This window comes from Oncorhynchus mykiss, chromosome 21, assembly GCF_013265735.2.
Source record: "Oncorhynchus mykiss isolate Arlee chromosome 21, USDA_OmykA_1.1, whole genome shotgun sequence".
Taxonomy (NCBI): domain Eukaryota; kingdom Metazoa; phylum Chordata; class Actinopteri; order Salmoniformes; family Salmonidae; genus Oncorhynchus; species Oncorhynchus mykiss.
Window position 1 is genome coordinate 42,790,275 of NC_048585.1, and position 16,976 is coordinate 42,807,250.

The 16,976-nt window shown below is 43.0% G+C and overlaps 2 protein-coding genes across 5 annotated transcripts in view; one reads left to right on the top strand and one right to left on the bottom strand.

Annotated features, from left to right (window-relative positions):
- haus3 (HAUS augmin-like complex, subunit 3) overlaps positions 1-16,976 on the bottom strand; it is a 32,587-nt gene that overhangs the window by 12,023 nt on the left and 3,588 nt on the right. For 2 of the 3 annotated variants that reach the window (XM_021577864.2, XM_021577863.2), the window contains exon 1: positions 140-284. The exons of the other annotated variant lie outside the window; for it this stretch is intronic. The gene's annotated coding sequence lies outside the window, so the exon portion shown is untranslated. Of the gene's footprint in view, positions 1-139; positions 285-16,976 lie in introns of those variants that run through there. 3 annotated transcript variants of the gene reach the window in all.
- LOC110500477 (prostaglandin reductase 1) lies at positions 330-10,274 on the top strand. Of its 2 annotated transcripts, none has more exons than XM_021577865.2 (10): positions 330-464; positions 1,669-1,793; positions 1,928-1,973; positions 2,738-2,797; positions 3,551-3,718; positions 4,716-4,872; positions 4,983-5,099; positions 5,319-5,424; positions 6,537-6,655; positions 9,930-10,274. In XM_021577865.2, the coding sequence occupies exons 2-10, from the start codon at positions 1,688-1,690 to the stop codon at positions 10,038-10,040; spliced, it is 990 nt and encodes a 329-aa protein (XP_021433540.2). In that variant the 5' UTR covers positions 330-464; positions 1,669-1,687; the 3' UTR covers positions 10,041-10,274. The 2 variants fall into 2 exon arrangements, with proteins under 2 accessions (XP_021433540.2, XP_036813787.1); XM_036957892.1 differs by having other exon boundaries at positions 377-464; positions 1,656-1,793.

Genomic DNA, 16,976 nt, shown 5'->3' on the forward strand with positions numbered 1-16,976 from the left:
AAGCTAGCTAACGTTAGCTAATTAACCGCTAGCCACAGCATCATTCATGCTATATAACGCCTGAGGTTCGTGAATAATTTTTCCAAAACCACCATCAATTCTGAAGTAATTTGTCCATCTGTTTTAAGTATTATTTTACCTTGCCAAGTAATTTCGACGAAGAAATCAGTTTCAGACTTGTTTTCCGACAGTTTCTCTGGTAGAAGGAAACGGGTAACAGTTAGCCGAAGGTCGGCTAGATAAATGCGCGCGTTCTCATCCAAAATGAATTCACGCCGGAAACATTGTGTAGAGTACGTCACGCGGAGGCGGATCGACTAACAACCGTTTTTAGCCAATGAGAAAGTAGTCGAGCACAGCCTACCCACGCTCTCTTTGTCCTTTCTGTGAAATGTTGATAGTTCTTTCATTCTGCATGGAGAGCAGTGACCTGTAGGTGTCCATTTGTTGATCATTGATTCGAGGTGAGTTTTACCGAGTACCGCATGATATTAAACCACGTTCTTGGAGACAAATGTTTAGATAGTTTCTTCACCGGTTGTGGTTGACAGCCCACTGTGAAGCGGGCTTGCATGGCATTCACTTTGCACCAATGCACAGCGCTCTCCTAGGTTCTGCAAGTCCTTTATCTAGCAAGCTAAGCTAGTGCAGTAGATTTCAAATAAATCCATGTGAATTTAGCTATTCTAGATAGCAACCTGCACTACAGTCAGAATTGTTCAGTACTGTAAATCAATGCATATACTAAACAAAGTAAACAGCATTTTTTAAGTTGTGCAGCATCTTCCCACCCCCCCGTGTGTGTGTGTGTGTGTGTGTGTGAGTGAGAGAGTGAGTGAGTGAGTGAGTGAGTGAGTGAGTTAAAGTCTTTGAATAACAACCTTTGTTGAAGTATTCAAGTTTCTCATCTTCCTGCTATGATAGACGCATGTGGGTATTTCAACTGTCTCTTTTACATTTCTTCATTTTGGCTATTTTAGATCTCAAAGTATGATATTTGTATATAGGTGACTTGACAGTAACATGTTGCTTAATGTAGGATACTGAAGTAGAAAAGGTTGCTGTTATGGGGAAATGTAACTGAAGTTCAAATTCAGTTTAGTGATCTTTAGCATATTTATATATTTTCCCTCTCTGAAATACACATTATTTCCAGTGTTCTGTTTGTGAAACTCTAGGTGTGGGTTGATGGTCACTCGACTTGATCCTGAAAGTTATGGATTATCCTCATCTGGGTTGATAGTGATTGACACCAGACTGGAGGTCCAAGAACAAGGACAGAGGACACAGATTATTCACTGTTGCATTGATGACATTGTGTGAACACGGTGTGATTCTGTTGCAGCTCAGTCACTTCCTTTTTGTTTGTCTTCCTTACAAGCCTCCCGGGCTGGTGTTAACAGAACGTTTGGTGCTGTCTGATTAGGATATAAAGGGTCTCCAAGAGGTTTGCTAGACATTTTCTCTGCTTCTGTGCTGGAGGTGTCTCCCTCTTACAACTTGTAATAAAGCAAATAGATATTGTTTGACTGCTCTTCTCTTTACCTTAAAATTCCTAGCACATATAGAAAAGAAGAAAACGGTTCTCAAGATGAGCTCTGAGATCACTTCAGATTTTGGCATAGCAAGTAACTAACTAAGTAGTAAGTAAACAGCCTATTCTTTCAGTTGTCCAAAGCAAAGAGCCATGGTTCAAGCCAAGACCTGGGTCCTGACACGTCACTTTGAAGGCTTCCCGAAGGACAGCAACTTTGAGCTGAAGCTGGAGCAGCTGCCAGAGCCTAAAGATGGAGGTAATGACTGAAGGTCTCATCTGCACTATTACTGAGGCTATCTGGACCTGTACTTGTACTAAATACAACATTCCTGTACCTGACTAAAGCCAAGTGATGTCATACATTAATGTTTTTGTTTTTTTCTGTTTCAGAGGTGCTTTTGGAGGCACTGTTTCTCAGTGTAGATCCATACATGAGGTAGGAGAAAATTCAGACAGAAAAATGGACAGGGAGGGATTCTCCTAACGTTTGCCACTGAACGCTTTTTGTCATGACTCATGTAATGTGATATCTATACGGAATATGATCAAATGTAAATAGTCTGGGTGGCCATTTAATTGTTCAGCAGCCTTATGGCTTGGGGGTAGAAGCTGTTAAGGAGCCTTTTGGTTCCAGACTTGGCGCTCCGGCACTGCCGGATCTGGGGACCCATGCAAAATCTTTTCAGTCTCCTGAGAAGGAAAAGGTGTTTTCATGCTCTCTTCACAACTGTCTTGATGTGGAAACCAAGGAACTTGAAACTCTCGACCCGCTCCACTTCAGCTCTGTCGATGCTAATGGGTGCCTGTTCGGCCCTGTAGTCCACGATAAGCTCCTTTGTCTTACTCACATTGAGGGAGAGGTTGTTGTCCTGGCACCACACTGCCAGGTCTCTGATCTCCTACCCATTGGCGGTCTCATCGTTGTTGGTGATCAGGCCTACCGCTGTTGTGTCGTCAGCAAACTTAATGATGGTGTTGTGGTTGGTTACGCTCTTGGGGGTGAACAGGGAGTACAGGAGGGGACTGAGCGCGCACCCCTGAGGGGCCCCAGTGTTGAGGATCAGTGTGGCATATTAGAACATTGAAAGTTCTCTGAACAGTATTGACTTTTCCATGACATTACTAAATCACATACTTCAGTAGATAGTACAGAAAAACATTGCATCTGATTGTTCTCCTGCCATCTGTGGTTGTTTCCAGACCGTTCAGCCGAGTGCGTATGAAGGAGGGGGAAGTGATGATCGGAACTCAAGTGGCCAAGTAAGGAAAATAAACAAGTTTGCATCCCAAATGGCACCCTATTCCCTATATAGTGCACTGCTTTTAGGCCCCTGGTCAAAAGCAGTGCACTATGCAGGGAATGAGGTGCCATTTTGGATGCAGGCCAAGTTATCTGCATTTCATCTCTCTACCATGAGGTGACATGCATGCCTGCTGTTTACTGGAAGAAAAAAAGTCCTGCACCTGTTTTTAATTTCTGAGGCCATAGATTATTCTTCATGACTTCAGTTGTAAGAGATCAAATTGCATGTACTTGGCAGTGTGTTCCGAGGTTCCATTCCTGCCACAAGTGAGTGGTTCAATGTGTTTTCACTGAGAAAGTTTGTTTGTGAGAGTGAGTCAGTCTGGGAAAATATACAGAACCCAATGACTCTTCCCTGCCCCCTAGGGCTTTTAAAAAAAAATCACTAATTTAAATTGCCTGAGTACTGTCTTTATAAAGGAGTACAGATACTTCGGGAAAATCCCAAAGGCTTCCATTGACTCTTCCTACAGCATGTCTTCGATCTAGCCTCCAGAGAAAACCATTTAACAACCACTAAGGGTGGTTCATATAGACCCAGATTAAGCATTCTCTGTAACTAAAAAGCACTTTCAATGGAAGATTCTCCATTAAGCATACTTTACAATCTGTGTCTTCTGACACAGGCTTGTTGTAGACAGACTTTAATTATAATAAACAACCCTCATTAATTCTGTTTGTTTATTTGTGTGTGTGTGTTTTTTTTGTAGGGTGATCCAGAGCATCAACCCAGCCTTCCCTGTGGGGTGCCATGTGGTTGGTAGATGCGGCTGGAGGACCCACACTGTGTCTGACGGGACAGGTCTGAGATGCCTTCTGTCTGACTGGCCTCAGGATGTCTCCATGTCCCTGGCTCTGGGGGCCATCGGCATGCCAGGGTAAGGAGGAGGGGCTTCCTGAGTGCCAGTGCTTTCTGGGTAAAATATGGGGGGGGGGGGGGGGGGGGGGGGTCACTATGAACCTCTGGCCACAAAGAGTAGAACATTTATATTTTCATGCCAGAAGAGAAATGCATGTCACGCTCTGGCGTCCTGGGTAAAGAGGGATGCTAAAATGCTAACATAACCGTTTATGCTAACAGTGGAGCTAGTGTGGGAGAGCTTACAGCACAACTGTTTCATAGTTTTAGCTCACAGAATAAAGGCAGAATTTTTGGGGGACTTCAAGTCTGCCAGGAAAAGCAGCTGCAGGTTTTCCTTCTAGGTTGATAAAATAAACATTTGGGCCCCAGCAATCTTCGCGAGCAGGTCACGGTCACCACTTATGGTCCTGTTTCGCTTTTCCACAGAACTCTTTTAAAGAGTTTTTGAGTTTGAGTTTATTTTATTTTTACAGGGACAGTGCACATTAAATCAACGTTTCAGTAAAAGTGCCGGTTTTAGCCAGCCGGCTAATTTTCAACCGCAGTCCCTGGGCGGGTTATTAAAAACAATTACAATATATAGATAATAGCAACATAGGACAAGCAAGACGTAGTATACAGACATAGCAACATAGAACAAAAAGCAGATTTTACTGAATCACAACTCTTTTAATTCGATAATCACAACTATTTTGAATTTAAAATATTACAAGCAGTGTTGGGTTCGAGACCGAAGCAAATTGTAATTTTGTCAAATCGCCACCATTATAAGAGCAAAAAATGTCCAGTATTTCTGTGTTCATATTTCAGAACAACATATGGATTCTTTAGCCAGTCAGAATGGCGAAACAAATGGATGCTGAGGGCAAATAGAGTGCCACTCTACAAATGATTCCGAACTCAAACAGGCCTATAATAGATAAACACTGTTACAATTTCCCCGATCTCCCTTACTAAAAGTGAGCGCGGAACATTCAAACCATTTCCATCTTCCCTTTGTGCTCTGACTTCAGGTTGACAGCCCTGTACGGTCTGGAGGAGGTACTGGGACTTCAGGCTGGAGAGACCCTACTGGTCAACGCTGCAGCCGGGGCCGTGGGCTCCATCGTGGGCCAGATCGCTAAGATCAAGGGCTGCAGAGTTGTGGGCTCCACTGGGTCCAACGGCAAGGTAAAAAGGGATTAAGATGAAATACTGGGAGGCACAAATTCTAGTGATCTCTATCCTTACTTATCCTGAAAATGAAAAAGGGGCCAGCACTCACTTTTTTTTCCCCCAAGGTGGCCTTCCTCAAGGAGCTAGGCTTCGATGAGGCCTTCAACTACAAAACAGTCAACTCACTGGAGGAGGTCCTGAAGACTGCCTCGCCCGACGGATACGATTGCTTCTTTGAGAACGTAGGTTATAAAGTAGTTAGTTGTAGTTATATAAAGTGTAGTAATTCACTCTGGTAGTTGGTAATATTGTTAGATATGGAGGGTTAATATTTAGTGATAAAGTAGTATTTCTCTGGTTTTAATATTGTTAGACATGGATATAAATTGTCAGTATTGGGTAATAGTTACTTCATCTTAACATATTTAGCTCGACATAATGGACATTTCTCCGTTTTCAAGGTGGGAGGACTTTTCTCCAGTGTCGCCATTCCTCAGATGAAGGAGTTTGGAAGGATAGCTGTGTGCGGCAGCATCTCAACCTATAATGACACCAATCCACAGACAGGTCTGATCTCTCTCTCATCTTCAAAACCATTCAAAGATCTCAAGTCTACATTGCCTAACTCTCATACTGTATTGGTACGTTCCACTAGAGAGCACCATTAGCCAGCATTACACTCAGACTGACCTGTGACCAACTGAATGCATTTCACTCATGTTTCATTGCATAGAAAATCATCTTGATTAACGCAGAACTAGTCTCACGTAATTGGTCAACTACTCGATTAAGTTCTGGGTCCAAACATGTTAAAGAGAAGGGATCAAGAAATGCTAAAACAAGGAGAGGAACCGGAACAAGACGCTTCATTCACCCTCTCTGAATGTCCCATGTTTGAATAGATGCTAGCACCGAAAAACCAGTAACGAATAACCCAAACACCGGAACAACCGTATGCCTCTCGCTCAGTCACAAAATATTCTACTGTACCAGTTATGTTTACATAGATCTGGCCGTGAGAGATTACATAGAAATATATGAATTAACATATTGGAACTCTGTGTTCCATTATAAAAGGACCACAATGGAAACAAGTCTAGACTTTGTGTGTATATAATCCTCTGCCCTTTCGGTAGATGTATTTGTTGCTTGGTGTGGCTTCTTTATATATTTTAAATGGTCAAATCAACATAAGAAATATGCCTATACATCACCTCTCTCCTATTTCTGTCTATATCAATCTATCTACAGTGCATTTAGAAAGTATTCAGAACACTTGACTTTTTCCACATTTTGTTAAGTTACAGCCTTATTCTAAAGGGGATAACATTAAAAAATGTTCCGCAATCTACACACAATACCCCATAATGACAAAGCGAAAACAGGTTTTTAGAAATTAGTGCACAGTGATTAACATTTTTAAAAAACATACCTTATTTACATATGTATTCAGACCCTTTGGGACTCTAAATTGCGATATAGGTATTCCACGCTTGTAGCGTCATACCCAAGAAGACTCAAGGCTGTAATCGCTGCCAAAGGTGCTTCAACAAAGTACTGAGTAAAGGGTCTGAATACTGATGTAAATGTAATTTCAGTTTTTTTCCACAACAAAATTTGGAAGAAGTGTAGGGGTCTGAATACTTTCTGAATGCACTGTATCTAATCTTATCTATCAGGCCCATACCCCCACCTGACCATGATCTTCAAGCAGCTAAAGATGGAGGGCTTCATGGTGGGCAGGTGGGAGCATAAGAACCCAGAGTCTCTAAGGAGACTCATGGCTTGGAAGAAAGAGGCAAGTACAGTACTTGGGATAAAAAACTAGCCTGGGTATCAGTCTGTGCCATCATTCCACTCCTTGTTCATTGTCATGCACACAGTTTAGCATTGACATGGAGTACAGGAGTGGAATGTTAGCACAAAACAGGTTTGAGATTTCAGGCTAGATAAAACTGTCCAATCATAATCATACCATGACAATTCTATGGTAATCAATTTGGACACCATGTTTTACATATTCTGAATATGTCTGTTAACTGTACACCCTGCTTGCAGGTATTCACATTTACAATATGAAATGTTTGTCACAGACTATAGCTGTGTTCAAATACCCATACTAACATAGTGTATACTACATAGTATTAGTTCATTTTAGTACACTGTAAACGGAACAGTATCCTTTCAGTTGAGCCTACTAGCTCTTCGCCGGTCTAGCAGAAGTTGATGATGTTGCTATGCAACCACCTGCTAGCTAGGTAGCATAACAAATTACTAGTTTGACATTTTACGATTTAGGGTGTGTTCTTAAGTTCAATCTGGAGTGTCAGAGTGCGCTCGTAAATTCAGAGCGTTGTCAGATCGCTCTGAATTTACAAACTAACAATCTGACAAGGCTCTGAATTTACAAACTAACATTTTGCTCTCGGAGCGCACACTGGACGCTGGGGCCGAGGAATAGGGTTGATTTGAGCGTTCTGACCTTATAACTGCAGTCAAGCACCCAAGCTAACACTGGCTAGCTTGCTAGCTACTTCCAGACACAAATGAGTGACCACTCTGTCAATTTTACTCACCCTGACAGAGCTGGTTAGGCAGTTTGTTATCCAGAGCGTTGGTGACTGTTTCTGGCAACAATTTAATTACGCGTTTTTGCCGACGTTAACTCACACAGGCCATATTCAACCGGTGTTGAGCACTCGTAAATTCATTATTCTGCGCTCTGCTACTCAGGAGAATGCTCTGAAAGTCATTCATGTAACTATAGACAAACAGTCTGCTTAAACTAATAACACAAACCTTTTATAATTGTTCATGTCTTTATTGAACACACCGTGTAAACATTCACAGTGCAGTATGACAAAGTATGTGATCCATTGGATGTAATAACAGGTTGACCCTCCTTTGGCAGCAATAACCTCAACCAAACATTTTCTGTAGTTGCGGATCAGACCTGCACAACGGTCAGGGGGAATTTTGGAACATTCCTCTTCAGTTCCACAATATTCTTGGGATGTCTGGTGTGAACAGCTTGAGGTCATGCCACAGCATCTCTATAGGGTTGAGGTCAGGACTGACTAGGCCACTCCAGAAGGCGTATTTCCTTCTGTTCAAGCCATTCTGTTGTTGATTTAATTCTGTCTTTTGGGTTGTTGTCCTGTTGCGTCACCTAACTTCTGTTGAGCTTCAATTGGCAGACAGAATGTTTAATTTTCTGTCGATGATAGCAAGCTGTCCAAACCATGACGCTCCCTCCATCATAGTTTAGTTGGGATGAGGTTTTATGTTGGTGTGGTGTCCCTTTTTTTCCCCCACACATAGTGTTGTGTGTTCCTTCCAAACAACACAACTTTAGTTTCATCTGTCCGCAGAATATTTTTGCCAGTAGCGCTGTGCAACATCCAGGTGCTCTTTTGCGAACTTCAAATGTACAGCAATGTTTATTTTGACAGCAGTGGCTTCTTCCATGGTATCTTCCCATATACACCTTTTTTGTTTAGTGTTTTACGTATTGAAGACTCGTCCAGAGATGTTAGCATCTTCCAGAGATTTCTGGAAGTCTTTAGCTGACACTAGGATTCTTCTTAACCTCATTCTGCACTGTGCTCTTGCAGTCATCTTTGCAGAACGGCCACTCCTAGGGAGAGTAGCAACAGTGCTGACATTTTATTTATAGACCATTTGTCTTACCGTGGACTGACTTTTAGAGATAATTTTGTAACCCTTTCCAGCTTTATGCAAGTCAACCATTCTTAGTCTTAGGTCTTCTGAGATCTATTTTGTTCGAGGCATGGTTCACATCAGGCAATGCTTCTTGTGAATAGCAACCCTCAAATTTTCTGAGTGTTTATGGGGCAGGGCAGCCCTAACCAAAATCTCCAATCTCGTCTCATTGATTGGTTAGTTGATTCCAATTAGCTTTGAGAAGCCATTAGCCTAGGGGTTCGCATACTTTTCCCAACCTACACTATGAATGTTTAAATTATGTTATGTTCCTAGTTTAACCACACTGTTTGTCTATTGTTGTGAGTTAGATGAAGATCAGATCAAATTGATGCATAAATCCAGGTAATTCCAAAGGGTTCACATACTTTTTCTTGCCACTGTATACTTTAGATTATACCCAGCTAGCACATAACTTTCTGAGAACCATATGTTTCTTAAAGCATGGTTGTTATATTGCATACAACCTTCCCATAATGTTTCCTCATGGTTCTATTTAAAGCAATCGTCTGAAACCTTAAGAAACAACGTTCTTCTGTGGGAATTTCAGTAGTTCAGCATACCGTTTGACAGGTTTCCTCATGGTTCTAATTAGTCGTTCTCAGAACATTAAGAAAACCTATAAGAAAACATTAGCAACGTTCAAAGAATGTTATTTGATTTTTTTTTTTTTTTTTTATCTCTTTCTTGCTGAAAGTGTGTTCATGTTTGTTGGCCGCGCACACTAATTGGCCACACCTGATCTTATTGAGCGCTAGTTTCCTTTGAAATAGGGTCTGTTTTAATAGACTAAAATGAACAGCTTTGTATGAGTTAAATAAGTTAATAGCAGGGTTGGAACAAATGATTTTCCAATGTTTTTTCGTTCCGTTCCACTGTTCTGACAAGCTAAATAAAGTTCTGAACCAGTTCGAACCCCAGAAAAGTGACTGTATATCGTTTTTTTTGTGGCATCAGAATTAAAATAAAAACACGTGATAACTATCGTATCCTTAACTAGAATTGATAAGGCTTATCAAATCTTCTCTAATTAAAAATGTCTGAATCACTTGTAATGTCAGTAGGCTACTAGACTATGCTTCTGAGGGGAGGGGCAGGTTGTCTACACACATGCACACCAGTGTTTCCATTAGCCGGTAGGCCTAATTGCCAGCTTTTGCAATTTTCACTTTCGTACTCAGAACGTTTAAAAAACATTTTGTTTTAACAATCAAGAAAATTATGGCTTCGTTCCCAGAATCAATGGGAAACCAAAAACGTACATTCCCACAACTTCCAAGGAACCAAATGTGCTAGCTGGGAGGTGACTGCTGAATGACCATGTCATAATGTAGTGTTTTCATCCACAGGGGAAACTGCAGTGTCGTGAGCAAGTCACTGAAGGCTTTGAGAACATGCCTGCTGCCTTTATGGGAATGCTGCAGGGAGAAAACATTGGAAAAGCTATTGTTAAAGTTTGATGTGGCTTCAATAGATACTCTATAACCCATAGAATTAGGATTCAAGGAGCATTCTATTCTACCCATAGGAAAGCCACAGTGTAACTATGACAATGCATTTTGGAATTATTTGTATTGTAGAGTGTATTCGTAGAACAACCCTATTATACCAGCACATCATAGTCTGTCCTTGACTCAAAAATGTTAACTTTGTATGAAGTATTAAAGTCCTTTCAGGCTTTTGTTTTGTAAAAAGGTTGTCTGACTACATATTTTTACTCACAAATCAGTTTCAAATGAATGAATAGGGTTTCGAAGGCAAGCAAGTCTAGGTTCAAAAGGCTTCTTACCAGCTTCTACCCCAAAGCAATAAGACTCTTGAACAGCTAATCAAATGGCTACCCAGACTATTTGCATTGCCCCCCCCCCTTTTACACTGCTGATACTCTTTATTATCTATGCATAGTCACTAACTCTACCTACATGTACATATTACTTAAATTACCTCGACTAACCTGTGCCCCCACATATTCACTGTACCGGTACCCCTTGTACATAGCCTCTCTACTGTTATTTTACTGCTGCTCTTTAATTATTTGTAACTTTCTTTTACGTAACATTAGTCTAAAGAAGGCGAGTTGAATTGCTTCTTTAATAAGTACAACAGTTTTCAGCTGTGCTAACAATTGCAAAGGGGTTTTCTAATGATCAATTAGTCTTTTAAAATTATAATCATGGATTAGCTAAAACAACGTGCCATTGGAACACAGGAGTGATGGTTGCCTATTCCCTCCGCAAGGCTATCAAACAAGCTAAGCGTCAGTACAGAGACAAAGTAGAATCTCAATTCAACGGCTCAGACACAAGAGGCATGTGGCAGGGTCTACAGTCAATCACGGACTACAGGAAGAAATCCAGCCCAGTCACGGACCAGGATGTCCTGCTCCCAGGCAGACTAAATAACTTTTTTGCCCGCTTTGAGGACAATACAGTGCCACTGACACGGCCTGCAACGAAAACATGCGGTCTCTCCTTCACTGCAGCCGAGGTGAGTAAGACATTTAAACGTGTTAACCCTCGCAAGGCTGCAGGACCAGATGGCATCCCCAGCCGCGCCCTCAGAGCATGCGCAGACCAGCTGGCCGGTGTGTTTACGGACATATTCAATCAATCCCTATACCAGTCTGCTGTTCCCACATGCTTCAAGAGGGCCACCATTGTTCCTGTTCCCAAGAAAGCTAAGCTAACTGAGCTAAACGACTACCGCCCCGTAGCACTCACTTCCATCATCATGAAGTGCTTTGAGAGACTAGTCAAGGACCATATCACCTCCACCCTACCTGACACCCTAGACCCACTCCAATTTGCTTACCGCCCAAATAGGTCCACAGACGATGCAATCTCAACCACACTGCACACTGCCCTAACCCATCTGGACAAGAGGATGTGAGAATGTGTTCATCGACTACAGCTCGGCATTCAACACCATAGTACCCTCCAAGCTCGTCATCAAGCTCGAGACCCTGGGTCTCGACCCCGCCCTGTGCAACTGGGTACTGGACTTCCTGACGGGCCGCCCCCAGGTGGTGAGGGTAGGCAACAACATCTCCTCCCCGCTGATCCTCAACACTGGGGCCCCACAAGGGTGCGTTCTGAGCCCTCTCCTGTACTCCCTGTTCACCCACGACTGCGTGGCCACGCACGCCTCCAACTCAATCATCAAGTTTGCGGACGACACAACAGTGGTAGGCTTGATTACCAACAACAACGAGACGGCCTACAGGGAGGAGGTGAGGGCCCTCGGAGTGTGGTGTCAGGAAAATAACCTCACACTCAACGTCAACAAAACTAAGGAGATGATTGTGGACTTCAGGAAACAGCAGAGGGAACACCCCCCTATCCACATCGATGGAACAGTAGTGGAGAGGGTAGCAAGTTTTAAGTTCCTCGGCATACACATCACAGACAAACTGAATTGGTCCACTCACACAGACAGCATTGTGAAGAAGGCGCAGCAGCGCCTCTTCAACCTCAGGAGGCTGAAGAAATTCGGCTTGTCACCAAAAGCACTCACAAACTTCTACAGATGCACAATCGAGAGCATCCTGGCGGGCTGTATCACCGCCTGGTACGGCAACTGCTCCGCCCTCAACCGTAAGGCTCTCCAGAGGGTAGTGAGGTCTGCACAACGCATCACCGGGGGCAAACTACCTGCCCTCCAGGACACCTACACCACCCGATGTCACAGGAAGGCCATAAAGATCATCAAGGACATCAACCACCCGAGCCACTGCCTGTTCACCCCGCTATCATCCAGAAGGCGAGGTCAGTACAGGTGCATCAAAGCTGGGACCGAGAGCCTGAAAAACAGCTTCTATCTCAAGGCCATCAGACTGTTAAACAGCCACCACTAACACTGAGTGGCTGCTGCCAACACACTGACACTGACTCAACTCCAGCCACTTTAATAATGGGAATTGATGGGAAATGATGTAAATATATCACTAGCCACTTTAAACAATGCTACCTTATATAATGTTACTTACCCTACATTATTCATCTCATATGCATACGTATATACTGTACTCTATATCATCGACTGTATTCTTATGTAATACATGTATCACTAGCCACTTTAAACTATGCCACTTTGTTTACATACTCATCTCATATGTATATACTGTACTCGATACCATCTACTGTATCTTGCCTATGCTGCTCTGTACCATCACTCATTCATATATCCTTATGTACATATTCTTTATCCCCTTACACTGTGTACAAGACAGTAGTTTTGGAATTGTTAGTTAGATTACTTGTTATTACTGCATTGTCGGAACTAGAAGCACAAGCATTTCGCTACACTCGCATTAACATCTGCTAACCATGTGTATGTGACAAATAAAATTTGATTTGATAATGGGCCTCTTTACGCCTATGTAGATATTCAATTTTTAAAAAGTCAGCCGTTTCCAGCTACAATAGTCATTTATGACATTAACAATGTCTACACTGTAGAGTGACCGCTCTAACAATGGAAATGCAAAGATGGAAGGCCAGGCGTCTTTACTCGTCTTTACTCATGACTCATTATCGTCTCTCACTTTCGTCTCCCATTATCTAGTCACCGAGTCCTGCAGTTAGAACTAGCCCTGCCATCACTATTAAGACATTGAGACCCCAAATGCATAGGGCTGCGACGTTTACCATGTAACTGACAGGGATGAAGACCATGAAAATAAAATAAAAACCATTTTAAATAGGCCTACATTCATTTTAGGATTTATTTTTATGAACTGTATTTTTATGAAGATAAACTTGACCTAATAGCGGGAGTATTTACTAATGATTATAAAGCAGTTGTTTTTCTAACTGTCTATTCAAATGTTCTACATCTCTTTCCAATTGACCTTTGATGCTTGACCAGCTAATCCCTAGACGCGCAGGTATGTAGAGCCTATCAGCTATGGGACTTTAGTAAAAACATTGTGTGTACTTTCTTTTATACAATGCACGTTTTCATTGCTTGCTAACTTGATAGTAAATAAAGTAAACCTGCTTCTCACAAATGTAGGAAAGTTCCAAGCTCACCTTCTCAGTAAAATAATAATAATAATAATTCTTCAACACCGTGAGTCAAAGTAAATATCTGTTTTAACAGCCGTTCAAATTATAATAGCTCCTCACAGTATTTGAAAAACATTTCCAACACTCGCCCCCTCGATAAGTGACGTCGCTGATAAAAAGGTCTATGGACATGTTACGTGTCTTCGTTTCTATTTTAATGATTGTCTATTTCCTCTCCATACTATGGCATAGCTGTCCCCTTCATACGTTCCTTGTCAATTCATTATCTTATAGCCTAAGTTAGGTTTTTAAATCAATTTTAAGCAAAGGATAAATATTTGCTCTTGTAACTGATATGATTGACGGGTGCTGAGAGAGAGAGAAGAAGAAGAGAGAGATAGAGAGGAGAGGAAGAGAGAAAAAGGAGAGGAGAGAGAGAGTGAGAAAGAGAGGAGAGGGAGAGAGAGAGAGAGATTCTTTCCATAGGCCTATCTCTATTCAGAAAGTTTCCTAAAGTAGCATGTCTGGACTCCATCTCTCTTTAATAAGAATGAAATGCGCCTGTCAGGATTTAATCTTATAAAATGCCTGTTTTCAGTAGCTTAGGCTACCTTATTTCTCTCATTACGCCATCCTCTCTTTGAAGAACATATGTCAATGCCACGGCCATCGAAGGACCGCAGCAGCAGGGTTTGTGACATTATCCGAGGAAACCCATCGGACTTTGCTTGAATGGTTGTGCGTCGAAATAGGACCTGTATTATAACAAATTATATGCAGAAAAGCCAACAGACAAAGACCAGGTAGGCATACATTATATCTTTATTTTGATTCCAATAATGTCAATAAAAAAATGTGACGTATCCTCTCCAGCCTGGCATTTCTTAATTTGTTGATTTAAGTAATAACATGAATAATAATAATGCAATGCCATGATATTAACGAAGTGTAATGGCTTGCTTCAAATAGGTTTTTATTAAGAAGCATATCCCCCCAACCCTCCACAAAGTAAACCGGAGTCTCTTCCCCTCCCTACAGGTTACATGTTACCAACCCCTCAGCCTGAACAATCAGCATCCTCACAAGCTCCATCCCTACCTGATGTGTACCGGCCTTCCATACGCTATCGACCTCCTGTGCACTCGGAATCTCTCATGAACTCTCAACCTACTGTGCAGTTTCACCAACAACCACAATACTACCCAGAACCTCAAGTCTATTCCAACCTTGAACAGCCTCCTCCACCCAGAGATTTATCCTACCCCGTCCTATGCCAGTCCTACACCAAGTCGGCCTCGTTACCCAGCGTACAAACCTTGAAACGTCCCCACCACTCAAACCCAGAACGTCCTGAACCCAGAGAGACCTCAGGTGAACCCCCCCCCCACCCCCCCCCCCCCCCTTGGTCTCTGCCTGCCACATGGGCCTGGCTTATGCTAATGACCCCCAGCCATACTCCTCAGCACTGGACCAGAAGTATGGCCAACCCCACCACCTAGTCCTGAGAGAGATAGCAACCATTCAGAATATGCCCAGGTGATTCAAGCAAGAGCTTTCAGTAGCTTTGCCCTTAGAATCCGCTCACTGGTGGGGATGCTCCAGTCATTCCAGCACGGCGAGGGATCTGCTGAGCTGGCCTGCTCCTCCCATGTTTAGCAACTCCTCAGTAAGTTAGAACAAGGAGAACAAGTTGCCAGTTATGCCCATCATGCCCACAGAACCAGGCCAGGTGTCCAGTACAATCTGAAGGACTTCTCCTTGTGGCTGCAAGATGAAGCAGAGTGTCAAGCCGTTACTGCCCAGGTTTGTGAGCTCCACCAAGCACCATCTTGGACACAAAGGAAAGGTTGCCAGACATTCTCCAAGCCCTCATCTAATACAGCTACAGTCCTGCATGGTTCCAATTCTACCTCCAAATCCTCACCCACCAGACAATGTTCCATACACCCACATATGGCTTCAGAGTGTAACTTAAAGAAACCCTGCACCAAGTGTCACAGAAAGCATCTTGGCATCCTGCATGATGTCCACAACAGAAAACCAGACTCTAGAGTCTATGTCAACCCACAAAGCCATTCCCCCAAAGTACTCTTGAAGGTTGTTTAAGTCTTCCTGAGTGGCATAAATCTCAAGATGTTGATCTTTGTTATTCTGGATGATGGCTCACAACGCATACTGCTACTGTCAGCTGCTACCAAGCACTTAGGGCGCAAAGGAGCAGCTGAAGACCTAGTGCTTTGGACAATCCTACAAGAGACAGACACACTAGCAGGAGCCACAGTCCACTTGCAACAAGACATTCACCATCCAGGGTGCATTCACCTCCAACAAGATGGGCCTTGTAGAACAAAGCTACCCAGTAGATATAATGCAGAGATGCCACCATCACCTCAAAGGCCTCCCTTTGCGTGCCTTCTCCAGAGTTTAACCTCCTCCTCATTGGATCTGATAACCCCCCATCTCATCACTCCAATTGAGCACGTTCACCTAGGTCCACCAGGAGCACCAGCAGCCTTAAAGACTAGACTTGGATGGACACTCCAAGGCCATACCCAACTCCTAGACCAGTCTACTCTGCAGCAGTGCCTGCTCACAACATCCCTTGCTCCTAAATCTAACTTACTCTACAACATAGAGAAACTATGGCAAGTTGATGTGCTCCCTTTCCAGGATGAGAAGATAACCACTTGATCCAAGCAAGTTACAGAAGCCATGTCCTTAGACTCCATTAATGGGATTGACCACTACTCAACACACCTCCTTCACACTAATATGGCACCCCAAATCCATGCCCCCAAGGTAGCAGTCATACCTATCCTCCGACGTAGAGAGAAGCAATTAGAGCGCAAACCTGAGTTGGCTACCATCTACTACCAAAAGGTAATGAAGTTGGTCAATGCTGGCTACATTGCCATCTCAACACAGATCAAGTAGAGGGACCCCAACAAAGCATTCTGGTAAATCCCGCATCATCATGATGTTCAATTACTCCTTCCTGTACCAAGGAGAATCCCAGAATGAACATCTCCCTGGACCCACCCTTGCTCAATGTGTTCCTCTGATTCCACCAGAACAGCATCGCCAGCAGTGCTGACATCGAGTCCATGTTTCACCAGGTACGACTGCCTCCCAAACACTGCTCTCTCCTGAGATTCATGTGGAGGGGAATGAGAAAGGAAAAACCCCAGATGTATATGAGTGGCAAGTCTTATCCTTTGGCACCACCTGCAGTCCATGTTGTGCCACATATGCATTGCAGAAACGTGCTGTACAACTGAGAGAACAACTCAGTACTGCACTCATACAAAGCCTCTACAAAACTCTACAAAGCCTTCCCACCATCCAGGAGTCCAAACAACTACTGGTCAGAATGCGACAACTGCTAGCTTC

Coding starts and splice junctions, on each gene's coding strand:
- LOC110500477 (XM_021577865.2), top strand. CDS start 1,688: ATGGTTCAAGCCAAGACCTGGGTCCTGACACGTCACTTTGAAGGCTTC. Junction 1,794..1,927: donor GCCAGAGCCTAAAGATGGAG/GTAATGACTGAA, acceptor TTTCTGTTTCAG/AGGTGCTTTTGGAGGCACTG. Junction 6,656..9,929: donor TCATGGCTTGGAAGAAAGAG/GCAAGTACAGTA, acceptor TTTCATCCACAG/GGGAAACTGCAGTGTCGTGA.